Source organism: Dama dama, chromosome 23 (assembly GCF_033118175.1).
Source record: "Dama dama isolate Ldn47 chromosome 23, ASM3311817v1, whole genome shotgun sequence".
NCBI lineage: Eukaryota > Metazoa > Chordata > Mammalia > Artiodactyla > Cervidae > Dama > Dama dama.
Genome location: NC_083703.1, coordinates 53,561,587 through 53,574,534, shown reverse-complemented (window position 1 = coordinate 53,574,534; position 12,948 = coordinate 53,561,587). Strand labels below are relative to the sequence as shown.

The following is a 12,948-nucleotide window of genomic DNA, read 5'->3' as shown; positions in this document are numbered from 1 at the left end:
TTGAATCTGAGCTGGCTCCACTATTCAGAGACCTGGCCACAGTTATATGCCATGGGGACAGGCCACCTGGATCCTTCTTTGTGGATAAATTGGTGAGCTGAATCCAGGCCTCTGGGAGAGCTCATGGCTGAAGGTGGAATAACAACAGAGTTGGTTAGAACAAAAGTCCTGCTGTCAGTCTGGGGCTGGAACCCTGGTGCCCTTGCTTACTGGCCAGGGGACCTTGGAACAAGTCATCTACCTGTTAGTTAGTTTTAAGTTTCTCATCTCAACCAACTTGTTGAAGAGATAAAAGGCATTAAACCCAATGCCTGACACAATGAATTCACTCAATAAATGATCATTTACTATCAGGCAAGAACTTTAAAATAACTATAATAAGCTGCTTAAAGGATCTAGTGGAAAAGGTAAACAATATGTATAAACAGATGGGGAATTTAGGAAGAAAATACACTTTTTATTTATTTATTTATTTAACTTTTATTTGCATTTATTTTCTGTGGCATTTATTCCCAGACCATAAGTTTTTGTTTCTTCAGTTTCTTCTGGGATATCTTTTTCTTCTGTGCAACCTCCTCTTCTGGTTTAGGAACAATCTGTTCTTTTTCAGTAAGGATCATCTCACTGTGGCAGGGAGAGCTCATGTAGGGGTTGATCCGACCGTGAGCTCTGTAAGTCCTGCGCCGCATCTTGGGGGCTTTGTTCACTTGGATGTGCTCAATGACCAGAGAATCTACATCTAAGCCCTTAAGTTCAGCATTACTCTCTGCATTTTTGAGCATGTGTAGTGAAAATTCAGCACTCTTTTTGGGCCACCGACCCTGCGTCCAACCCCATTGTCTGGCCTGTGCACATCTACCAACTCCACCATTGTAACGACGGAATGGCACACACTGCTTCTTTAAAGTGACATCCTTCAAATACTTGGTGGCTTTTCGGATACGCATACCCTTTATGGCCTGGGCAGTTTCACGAGTGTTCTTAAAGTGAACACGAAGATTTGAACCTCTTGATTTGCATGATTTTGTGGGGTTTTCTGGGTCGAGTGAATAGTGCACCATTTTTAAGGGTCAGCTCAGGCCACTTACCGGAAAAGGAGAATATACTTTTTAAAAGGGAGTTTTCTTTTCTAGCAAGCTAGAATCATTCTCAAAAACAAAACTATGATATCAGAGATGAAGAACCCTTTTGATGAGATTATCAGCAGACTATGCCCAGGAAAGAAAAATGGATAATGGGTCCAGAGAAATTCTCCAAACTGAAAATAAAAATTCATAGTGCAGTTTTCCTAGATTTGTTTAAGATAGTGCAGCTCAGAGGCAGACACACGGCGCTCAGTGTTATCATTTCTTCAGTCATTTAACAAATACGTTGTTGTCGTTGTTCAGTTGCTAAGTCGTGTCTGACTCATTGTAATCCCATGGACTGTAGCCCACCAGACTTCTCTGTCCTCCACTAACTCCTGCACTTTGCTAGAATTCATGTCCATTGAGTTGATGATGCTATCTACTGAGCACCTAAAATGCTTCAGACAGTATTTTCTGTCTGGGATCTCAACAGTGATCAAGAGGACAAAGGTCCCTGCAATGATGGACCTCACGCCTAAGGAGAGAGTCAGGTTAATAAATAAGTAAAACATACAGTCTGTTACATGGTGTATGTCCTGTGGATAAAAACATGGGAAGGTTCAGAAATTGTAGAGGGAGATGCAATTTTAGATAGGGTGGTCAGGGAAGCCTTAATAAGAAGTCAACATTTGAGCAGAGGTCTAAAGGAGATAATGGAGGGAATCATGTAATTATCTGAAATAGCATTCCGGGTAGAACGAATGGCTGGTGCAAAGGTCCTGGGGCATGTATGCTTATAGTAATTTAGTGGAAAAACCAGAAGGTTGGGATGGCCAGAGTGCATAATTGAGAATGATGAGAAATAAGGTGAGAGAGGAAGTGGGCATTTGAGGCCACCTGTAGGGGAGCAGATGAGCGTGTTGGGATTTTTACTTCAACTGTGAGTAAGATAGGACCCGTTGGAGGATTTTGATTGGAAGAGTAGCAGGACCCTTCTATGTGGAACAGATTGGAGAGGGCCAGGTGGAAGCAGGGAGGCCAGTGGGAGGTTTCTAGTAACTGTCCAGGTGAGATTATAACACCAGGAATGAAGGTTATGGCAGGAGAGACAATGGCAGGCTTTAGATGTGGGGTGCTGGGCCGATGTCAGGAGAGTCATAATTGTTATTGTTGCTGTTATTAGGGCCCCTCACAAGCCTTCTCTGGGCATCCTTCTCCTCACCCCCTGCCGCCAGACAGGCAGGAGCAAAGGGATCCACCTGGTCCCTTCTCCCAGGAGAACCTCATTGATCTTGCTGGGTGGCCAGTAGTCAAGAACAATCCCCCAGTGAGGCTCCTAGCCTTCCAGGCAGCCCTGGGCTGGAGGCAGGCTCAGGTCTGCTCCTCACAGCCTCAGTTCCACAGCTTCAGGGTTGAGTTGTTTGCTCAGAATAGGCAAAGGTCAACAGCAGATTCATCTGAAGAAGCTGGCCCCGCAGTGCCAGGCAGCTCCTTTAGCCCCCAAAGCCTCATGGAAAGAGGAAGGGGACAACCACTTCAAGACACCCCAATATGCTCAGTTCCCAGGCCCCTCCCCCTCCTTCTCCACAGCACTGCTCAGTCCAGCCCCTGCCCCCACCTGGCTGGGTGTCCGTGGCCTCTTCCTGGCGCCTCTGCATTTATCCCACTCTCTTCCACCCACCCCACTAAAGGCGGGAGAGAGGACTTTGGTCAACAGCATGGAATCCTCTTTCCACTTCTCTATGCTCAACAAAGTCCCATTGGTTTCTTAATGCCTTCTTCTCCAGAAGGTCCGCCTCGACTACCCCCAGGCCAGGTTCTCCTCTGGCCCCCGCAGCACCTTTGATCACTCCTCCTTATCCCATTCACACTGTGTTACAAGGACTAGACACATAGGCAGGCATGCCCCTGCCCACCATTCACGGCAGACACCACTGAACTATCAGGGCTCTCTTCCCCACAGAGCACAGTATGGCCTCAGAATCACAGCATTCTAGGATTAATAGTGCTAGAAGGAGGTGAACGGGTAGGTTAAAACCTTTTATTTCATCTCCAGTTGTTAATTATATGCACCACATACACACACACATTCACACATGCACACACCAGCACCTTTAGATAATTGCTTCCTGGAGGGTAGGGTTAAGTCTTATTCATCTCCCTGTCTCTCTAGGACACCACTGAGGCCTGGTATTGAGAAGGTGTCTGCAAAGGTTCATCCTACACCAGCCCTAACCGCTCCCTGGGATGGCTGGGAGGAACATCACAGCAAACTGGCCCGCTCCAAACATTCCAGTTGAGACAACTAAAGTCCAGAGAGAAAGCATCCTCCCATAGCCGCCCAGAAAGACAAGCTGCTCCATCCAGGACTCGAACTCCTATCACTTCCACCTCCACCTCTCCTGCCGAGCCGACACTCTGCATTACACTGAGCTTCCTGGAATTTTCTTCGTTCCAAATTCCAGTTAACATTTGTGTCTGACCTGTTTGATGTTGGGCTCCCTCAGAGGAAACTCACAGACCATGTGGGGAAATTTTGGGGAACCGAAACCTTTACCCTTTCTCAATTTTCTTCCTAACTCTGTCTACAATAACTGTTAATTTCCATCTCTTGTTGAAAGCCAAGGTCTATACCGTAGGGGTTAGTCTCAACAAGTCCCAGGGATGACCCATGTCTGACGGTAAAAGCATTCTGGGGACAATATATCTTGGAAATGACATGTGAGATCTTCCCTTTTGTGCAGCGTCATATTACATATTAGCATATATGTAAAAGAATCTAACTCAAGCAAAAAAAAAAGATGTCAAACTTGCATAATCTTGTTCTTCAAACTTATTTAACCACACAATTTTTTTTTTTTTTTTTTTTTTTTAGTTCCTGTTTGCATCTCTATTGGTTACAATTCTTTGAGTTGCATCAGAACCTCAACTGAGTTTGTTTCTACAAGGGGAGTATGTTGGCTTTGGTGACTGGAAAGTCTAGAAGTAATGAGGGCCTCAGGTATAATTAAATCAAGATTTCAGCACCATTTTCCCTTCCAAAGGGAATTCCCAAGATCCCTTTGGATAGCTCTTCCCTCCCCTGTGCATTTGTCAGCTTCATCTTCAGTTTGGCTTCTCTCATAGCAACAAAATGGCTACAGCAGTTCTGGGTATCACATCTGAGTACCCCACAATACAGAGGAGGAGCCTCCTCTTCTCCTCATTATGGACTGGATGTCTTTATCCTAATTAGGCCAAGTGTTCATCCCCAAGCCAATCACCAGGCAAGAGGAATGGGAATCAGCCAATGAGAGGCCTCCCTAGGGATGAAATCATGATGTCTTCCACAAAGCCCATGGCAATGTCCCCTCCCTGTTGCTATTCATCCCAACCACCCACACCCCATTTTTTCCTGAAAAGAAAAACTTGCTTTTTCCTATAGAGTTCGTGATCCACTGATCTCAAGGAGGGTAGATCCCTACCTGAACCCTGAGAGTGAATTCTGATTGTTCCAAAGGACACATAACCTTATTCCTCTTCACCAGCAATTGATTCTGGAATGGCTGTATGACTTAGTTCTGGCTCATGAGATGCAAGCAAAAATCTGCTAGATGGGGCTGCTAGGAAAGCTTTTGCCTTTTTGATGTGAAGAACAGACCTGGCTGGCATGTCCCTTTGACCCATTACCATTCCTTTTTCTTCAAAACGAGAATGAGGATTTGATACTTGGAGTTGTGGCATGGGACCGTGAAGCAAGAATTGCAAAAACAAATGCTACTATACCAGAGATAGCAGAACAGAAGGATTGTACCTAAGGCCTACACAGCATCATTGTGCACTTGCACATACCCTGGACTGCTATCTTAAGTAAAAAAATAGAAATTCATATTTGTTTAAGCCAAAGGCATTCCTAACTGACACAAAGCCAAGTCACTTTTTGCAAACTAGGACTAGTGAGAGCATAAAGACACAGCCTTGGAGACATAGCTCAAGTTTCACTGAATCCCAGATACTTTCTTAAACACATTTTTCTCGAGGGATATTTTTGAGAAAGCAACCTTCCACTCTAGCAGAGAGTTGAGTGTCAGGAGCCACAAAACAGTAAGCTGTAGAAGGGGGCCACTGTCGTATATACTGACATTACAGGGTATCCCAAGGTTGCTTTAGGGCTTATTTCAGAGGGTTTCAGTTATGCCAACACAAAAGCACATTCTTGAACCCAGATACCTAGTTGGTGTTCAGCAAAATCTATCCATAGCCTCAAACTTATCTCCCCTTTCTATCCCAGTCATCTCACTTCTAGAATCTCCCTTGAGAAAATAACCCAGAATAAAAGCAGAAAAAGCTAATAACTTGCCATTACAGCCACATATACAATAGCAGGGGGGAAAAAAAAACTAGAGAAATATAAATATCCTAAACCAGGAATGATTAAGAATGGAATATTACATGGACATGAAAATGAAGTTTACAAAGTTTGCAAGAGAATAGGGAAATATGATATTTGTTAATGAGAAAGCCAGCTTCAACGTTTTATATGTATATGGTATGATCTCAATTATATAAAAATTGCATTGGCAAAAATAAACCAGGAAAAAAATATACTGATGTGTTAACTGTGATTGTGCCTGGTTGGAGTATTATGGGTATGTTTTAGGGGAATTTTTCCTGCTGTTCTATATTTTCCCATTTTGCCTATATGTTCTACTTTTGTAAGCAGAAAGAATAAAATTGACTTTTCTTTTCAGAGCTTCCAGGACCCTCTGTGTGAGATCACTGCTGTCATCCCCCCCTCCAGTAATGCAGATAATCAAGCACTTCCTAGAACGGGTGACACCCTACTGCACTGGGCCAAAATAAAAACAGCTTCCAAACCTGGCAGATCTGATTAATAGCCTGAAATGTTTTCAATAGGCAAAGGGAGTGTTGGAAAAAGGGGAAGATCAACACCCTATTTTTAAATGGTGACGTGAGCTCACAGGAACTAAAAGGCAAGAAGAGGTACACACCATTCCAGGCCTTATGCAAAGCTATGCAAATGAGACACACTCCCTGGCTAACAGAATTCCGGGTCTGAGTTTCCACCTGGAATCTTGGGACTCACTGAGCTGAGCTGGAAGAGAAGACAGAGAGGAGGGAATGGTGATAACAACCATTCATTGAGCACCTACTAAATGCCCAGCTTGCATAGCATTGTCACAGCCTGGAACCCTTCTGACCCTCACCACACCTGTGGTTTAGGTAAAAGGATCATCTCTACTTTGCAGGTGTATCAAATGGAGGTCACAGAGGGATCAGCCAACGCCAAAGCTGTGGTGTCTGTGACCAGGCTAGGCAGCCCTGGGGGAAAAAGACAGATCCAAGGGGGTCAGTCCTTAATGGGGAAGAGAGGAGGAGAGAAGAGAGATGCAGGCTGCTGGGGGCCCAAGGAGTACAAAGGTCCAGAACCCCTGGATGCAATGCCGTTAGACTTGCAGGTGCTATGTATGCCCTGATCTTGCTCATCACCTGACGTTTGTGCCTGGAACACCCTCCCTTGGTACACCTCCTCGGTCAGCTTTCCACTCCTAGATCACCTTACTAGAGGGGCCTCCACTGATTACCTAAAAGAGCATCACCTGTCTGTCTCTCCCACCCACAAAACCTACACCCTGCTCTGGTTGGATTCTCCTCATAGCACTTACACCTCTCTGACTTATATATTTGTTATGGCAAGAAAGTGTGCTTCATGAGAGTAAGTTTAGCTTTTGGGCTCACCTCTGTGTTTCTAACACCTGGCACATACTTGATGTTCAAGGCATATGTGTCAAAAGAATTAATGAACAAATAATGAATGAACAAACAAATCTCAGTTGCCCTAGGAGCAAGTTACACAACTTCAGACAAAGACCCAAACAATAACAATAACCTTGTTATTAATGGTACATTATTATTGTAACTCCCATTTCTAAGCACATATTTCTACATTCCTTTCCTCATTGAATCCCCACATCACTGATCCAAGGCAGGAAATATAATTATTCCCACTAGACAGCTGCAGAAACTGAGGCTCCAAAAGGTCAGGAAAACTGCCCAGAATCAGAGAGAGTAACCAGCAAAGCCAGGTCTTGAATCAAGCCTGTCTTATTCTAGAACATGCTTCTCTACGCACCACATGATGCTCCAGGTGGATGCCACCCAGTGAGAGGGCAGGTGCTACAGTTCATTATTCATCACTGTATTCCCCATGCCTGGCATGGAGTAATTTGCCCTGGATGCTATTGCTGCTGCTTAGTAACTTCAGTCGTGTCCAACCCTGTGTGACTCTATGGACTGTAGCCCACCAAGCTCCTCTGTCCATGGAATGCTCTAGGCAAGAGTACTAGAGTGGGAACCTGTTGGAAACATTAGTTCTCGGGTCCTACTCAGTTCAGTTGTTCAGTCATGTCCGACTCTTTGTCACCCCATGGACTGCAGCACATCAGGTTTCCCTATCCATCACCAACTCCCAGAGCTTGCTCAAACTCATTTCCATTGAGTGGGTGATGCCATCCAACCATCTCATCCTCTGTCATCCCCTTCTCCTCCTGCCTTCACTCTTTCCCAGCATCAGGGTCTTTTTCAATAAGTCAGTTCTTCTCATCAGGTGGCCAAAGTATTGGGGCTTCAGCTTCAGCATCGGTCCTTCCAATGAATATTCAGGACTAATTTCCTTTAGGATTGACAGCTTTGATCTCCTTGCAGTCCAAGGGACTCTCAAGAGTCTTCTCCAACACCACAGTTCAAAAGCATCAATTCTTCAGCGCTCAGCTTTCTTTATGGTCCAACTCTCACATCCATACATGACTACTGGAAAAACCGTAGCTTTGACTAGACAGATCTTTGTCGGCAAAGTAATGTCTCTGTTTTTTAATATGCTGTCTAGGTTGGTCATAGCTTTTCTTCCAAGGAGAAAGCATCTTTTAATTTCATGGCTACAGTCACCATACGCAAAGATTTTGGAGCCCAAGAAAATGAAGTCTGTCACTGTTTCCATTGTTTCCCCATCTACTTGCCATGAAGTGATGGGACCAGATGCCATGATCTTCGTTTTTTGAATGTTGAGTTTTAAGCCAGCTTTTTCACTCTCCTCTTTCACTTTCATCAAGAGGCTCCTTTAGTTTCTCTTCACTTTCTGCCATAAGGGTGGTGTCATCTGCATATCTGAGGTTATTGTTATCTTTAATGGCAATCTTGATTCCAGTTTGTGCTTCATCCAACCTAGCATTTCTCATGATGTACTCTGCAAAGAAGTTAAATAATCAGGGTGACAATATACAGCCTTGACATACTCCTTTCCCAATTTGGAACCAGTCTGTTGTTCCATGTCCAGTTCTAAGTGTTGCTTCTTGACCTGTGCACAGATTTCTCAGGAGGAGGGAAGGTGGTCTGGTATTCCCATCTCTTTCAGAATTTTCCACAGTTTGTTGTGATCCACACAGCCAAAGGCTTTGGCATAACCAATAAAGCAGAAGTAGATGTTTTTCTGGAACTCTCTTGCTTTTTCTATGATCCAACAGATGTTGGCAATTTGACCTCTGGTTCCTCTGCTTTTTCTAAATCCAGTTTGAACATCTGGAAGTTCTCTACTCACATACTGTTGAAGGATGGCTTGGAGAATTTTGAGCATTACTTTGCTACCGTGTGAGATGAGTGCAATTGTGTGGTAGCTTGAACATTCTTTGGCATTGCCTTTCTTTGGGGTTGGCATGAAAACTGACCTTTTCCAGTCCTGTGGCCACTGCTGAGTTTTCCAGATTTGCTGCAGGGTTCCACTGCAGACTCCTGAATCACAACAGTGTACACTGGAGTGTGAGAACCACGGGGATAAGTGAGTGAGGGCCTACAACAAATTGCCCTATCCCTAAAGGAGGGCTGATCATCCAGTGGAGTCATTGTGAGGCTAAAACGAAAACCTCACCCAGCCCTGGTTCTGGCAGGGCTTCAAGCTCCTTCCCACACACAACTGAAGGAAAAGTTTTCAGCTCTAATTTCAGGCCTTTGATTTCGGCCTCATCTGGTTGAGAAGATGCCAGCTTGTCAGAAGGAGCAGGGAGCCGGGAGTGCTCGAGTTGGAGCAGGAGGATCTATTATTAATTGCCATGTAACATTGATTAAGAGCCCACAGGGCACTACATCTGTGAGGAGCTTGGGAGAAACTCCACTCCTGCCTGGAGGGGAAAATGATTAACCACGTTATGAAAGGAAACATTCATCCTGTAGCAGCCCTGAGCAAACACCTCCAGGGGTGGGGAACATTCCTCTCCCAGGATCTCTCTTCCGGGAGCAGGGAGCTGCTTCCAGGGTTTGGGGCAGGCTTGCTGGGGCAGGAGGATGGACCATCTGACCTCTGACCCACCTGCAGGCCTGGGGCAGATGGATAAACTAGAGAACATATGCTCCTCCACCCAGTTCTAGGGGGTGGAGATGCCCAGCTTGGCCTCTTGAGACAGCCGTGCAAGACAGAGGCAAACTAGATTTAGATGCTCAAATCTCCCAATTTTTAATCCGGGTAAGACAAATTCTGGGTAGGCAAATTTTCTAGCTACTCAGCTGCCAGTGTCAGACTTAATCCTTTCAATAACCCCGTCTCCATCTCTCTGATAAAAGTGAGGCTCATGGCTCACCATCAAGTTTGTGGAGATCCTGGGTTCCAAGACCACCCATGCTTCCTGAGACCTTGCTTTCTCCACCAGACTACTTAGGCACCCTACTGTTTTGTCCCTCACCCCCTAAAAATATTTCAGAAAGTCTGTCTTTGCCCAGTCCAGGCTACACTTGTCCAAACTGTGTCTCACCCCAGATACAGTATAGAAACCCTTAGACAACACATCTAGGTGTTCAGATTTGAACACCAGCTCTAGCCTCTCATGGAGTCTGCTTCTGAGCTTCGACCCCATGTTACCAAGAGTGTCTGGTGAGACTGACCAATTACGTCTCACTTTGCACTGCAGAACTCTATTCTCTCCAGCCACTGACTAGGCTCAAGCTTTAAGCAAGACCACTCTTCTCTGGGACTCGATTTCTTCTCTATGCCAAAGAGAATTCTTGGGCTTGGACCCAAGAATCAAATTTCTGACCTTATTAATTGTGCAATTAAGCCACTAACCAAATCATTACTAAACTCTGGAATGAGAAGACAGACTTCATATGTGGTGATGATGATGGTGATGATGATACCAAGTAGTAACACTGTTTTGATGCTACCTGTGTGCCAGGCACTTAACGTGGATTATCTTACTTAATCCTCATGCCAGCCCTATGAATAAAGTGGTATTATAAGTGCCATTTCAGAGAAGATGAGATTAAGACTGAGAAGGGGAAAATATTCCAGAGCTCACAAGCTCTGAGCCACAACCCTAATGTCCACCCTGCCTCCTCTCCCATCACCCCAAAGCCACGTGAGGCTTGTTGGCCCCTCTAAATCCCTCCATCTATGGTCCAGACCACACCAGGTCCCTGGGGTTGAGCAAGCTGCTCTGTTTCCCAGGAAACCATTTTGAGCCCTTAGGACTTATTAAGGAGCCCATGAGTTTGGGGATGAGATTTCAAACTGGTACAGTTGACTATAGCTCCCCAGAGAAGGAACGAGTTCCCCACCCCTGCGAGTGTACAAGCTGAGAACAGGCAATGAATTTGGGAGAATGTTGCAGCAGGGATTCCCACATCAGATGGGACGCAGAGAGGATGAGCTAAATCAGTAGCATTCTGGGAGAAAACAGTAGTGAAGAGCAAGCTGCCTGGGTTCAAATCCTACTTTCTTCACTGTGTGACCTTGGGCAAGTTCCTGAGCTACTCTTTGCTCAATATCCTTAGCTTTACAACAGAACTAGTAAATAGGCCCTGCTTCACTACATTGCTGTGAGATTACACAAATTAACACGTCTGAAACATCTAGCAGAGCGCCTAGCACATGGTAAACCTATAAAGTCAGCTCTTACTTTCAAACTTTTAATTTTAACTTTGGAGCGCTCTTCCAGTCAAAACTTCAGTGGATGCCAACACAAGAAATAGATCAAAGAGAAGCTGCCTGCCTGAGGAGATGGGGGCTGGTGGCATAGGAGCCCTGTTGAAACCACGCCTCCTCTTCCCACAATAGTCTAAGCACCACATCAAGGGTCTGCAGGGCCAAGGGGACAGGTGACAACCACAACCTGTGTCACAGCACGTCCTCCACCCCAGAGCCTCAGAAAAGTTCCCTGCCTCTCAAAACCCATTGCATTCAACTGCCACACTTCACAGATGGGGTAAGAGAGTCCCGGAGAGGAACGGGAACTTGCTGAGGTCACGAGTATGTATTACATAAACGTGTGTGTTACCACGAGAGGGCAGAGGGGCTTCCCAGCACCCTTGTCAGAAAAAGCGAACACCAGGTCACAGAGGGACCCCCGGGGAGCCTCTTCAACACGCTCTCCCCAGTGCGGGGCCTCTCACTGTGGGAAGCTGGCTGGCGGACGGTCAGAGCTGGCTGGGATGTCAGCAAGAGGAAGTAAGTTTTGGAGAAGGAAGGAAGGGTGGCAGGAGCCTGAGAGAGGGAGGGATGAGGAGCCGAGGGTGGGGCAGCTCAGGCCTCCCAGAGGCGGGGGGCCTCCACCAGCGCCAGACACTGAGCTGCCAGGGAGGCACCTGGAGTCAGCAAACCTAGAAGAGCCCCCAAATTCACCAAGATTCCCCCTCCTGGGACCCTGCAGCTCTTCACAACAAGACCCAGTCTCAGGGAAGGGACGATCACAGGCTGCGGACGTGTGGTGTCTGAAGCCCATCAGGGGAAGCCTGCAGCAACCCTAGGTTCCAGACACTGTTTCTACAGAGGGGACTCTAGCCCAGAGAGGGGCAGCAGCTTACCCAAAGTTACACAGCAAGTGGGGGCAGAGCTGGGACCACCCCACAGACATTGGGTCCTCATTGTTTTCAGTGGCATCCAAGCCTTATCCTAGGAACCATAGTTATAATAATAACAACAACAATTTAAGGGCCACATTTTTTGAATGCCTACTCTATAGGGCAGGCGCAATCCTAAGCCCTGATAAAACAAACCCATGGGGAAGGACCATGATTCCCACGAGGCACATCAAGATAACAGAATCTGCCTGAAACCACACAGTTGGTACTCAGTGGAGCAGTAATTACACAACCCACATCTTGATCAATACTGTGTTCATGGGAGAGGATCTTTCTAGAAGTTCAGCATTGGTGCGCATGGGCACAGGGAACTTCAGGGTTTGAGGAACCATTCTAGAGCTGTTGAAACCACGTATGGGCATGGCCAGCATCTTTCCACACAGACAACAGGTCCTCTCACACTGGCTACAGAAAACAAAAAAGAAAGAAAAACACAAACCCAGAAAACTGGTTTTCCCAGCTTCCTTTTTGGCCAGCAGTAGCATGTGACAATGATCTAGCCAATTGCTTTAGGAAAAGCCCAGAGACAGCATTCCTCCACAATTAGAAAGTCCTTTCCTTTGAACTTAGCACTTCGCCTTCATCCTACATGGAACAAAGAGGCAATGTCTGAGTCGTGGCAGTCATCTTGGAACCACGAGATACCGGAAATGAGGACAAAGGGCTACACATCAAAGATGGCAGAACATGGCCGACCACAGTGAGAGCCACGCTGGTCCCAGTGACCTTCCATGGACTTCTTGCCATACAGGGCAATGAGCACCCATTGGGTTATACCTGAATAGTAGGGTTTCTGTTATATGTGGCTGAGTATGTTTCCACCTTTCCTAATGATGGAAATGAGATGGCTGACCCCAGACCACACTCTCGCCTCGGGTTCACGCTGCCTTCAGGCAATATTCTTCCTCCCTGTCTCACCAAAAGCACTAGCATAGGCCTCTGCTCAGAACTGGGCTCAGAACACTGAGCAACCGCCTCT

The 12,948-nt window shown here is 46.1% G+C and overlaps 1 protein-coding gene across 1 annotated transcript; it reads right to left on the bottom strand.

The window, feature by feature from the left end:
- Positions 1-491: 491 nt before the first annotated feature.
- LOC133044399 (large ribosomal subunit protein uL22-like) lies at positions 492-1,069 on the bottom strand. Its single transcript, XM_061125782.1, has one exon. It carries the CDS (start codon positions 1,059-1,061, stop codon positions 507-509), a length of 555 nt encoding a protein of 184 aa, XP_060981765.1. The 5' UTR covers positions 1,062-1,069; the 3' UTR covers positions 492-506.
- Between the last annotated feature and the right edge of the window lie 11,879 nt (positions 1,070-12,948).

Bases quoted from the DNA above. Each gene is read 5' to 3' on its own strand.
- LOC133044399 (XM_061125782.1), bottom strand. From the start codon at position 1,061: ATGGTGCACTATTCACTCGACCCAGAAAACCCCACAAAATCATGCAAA.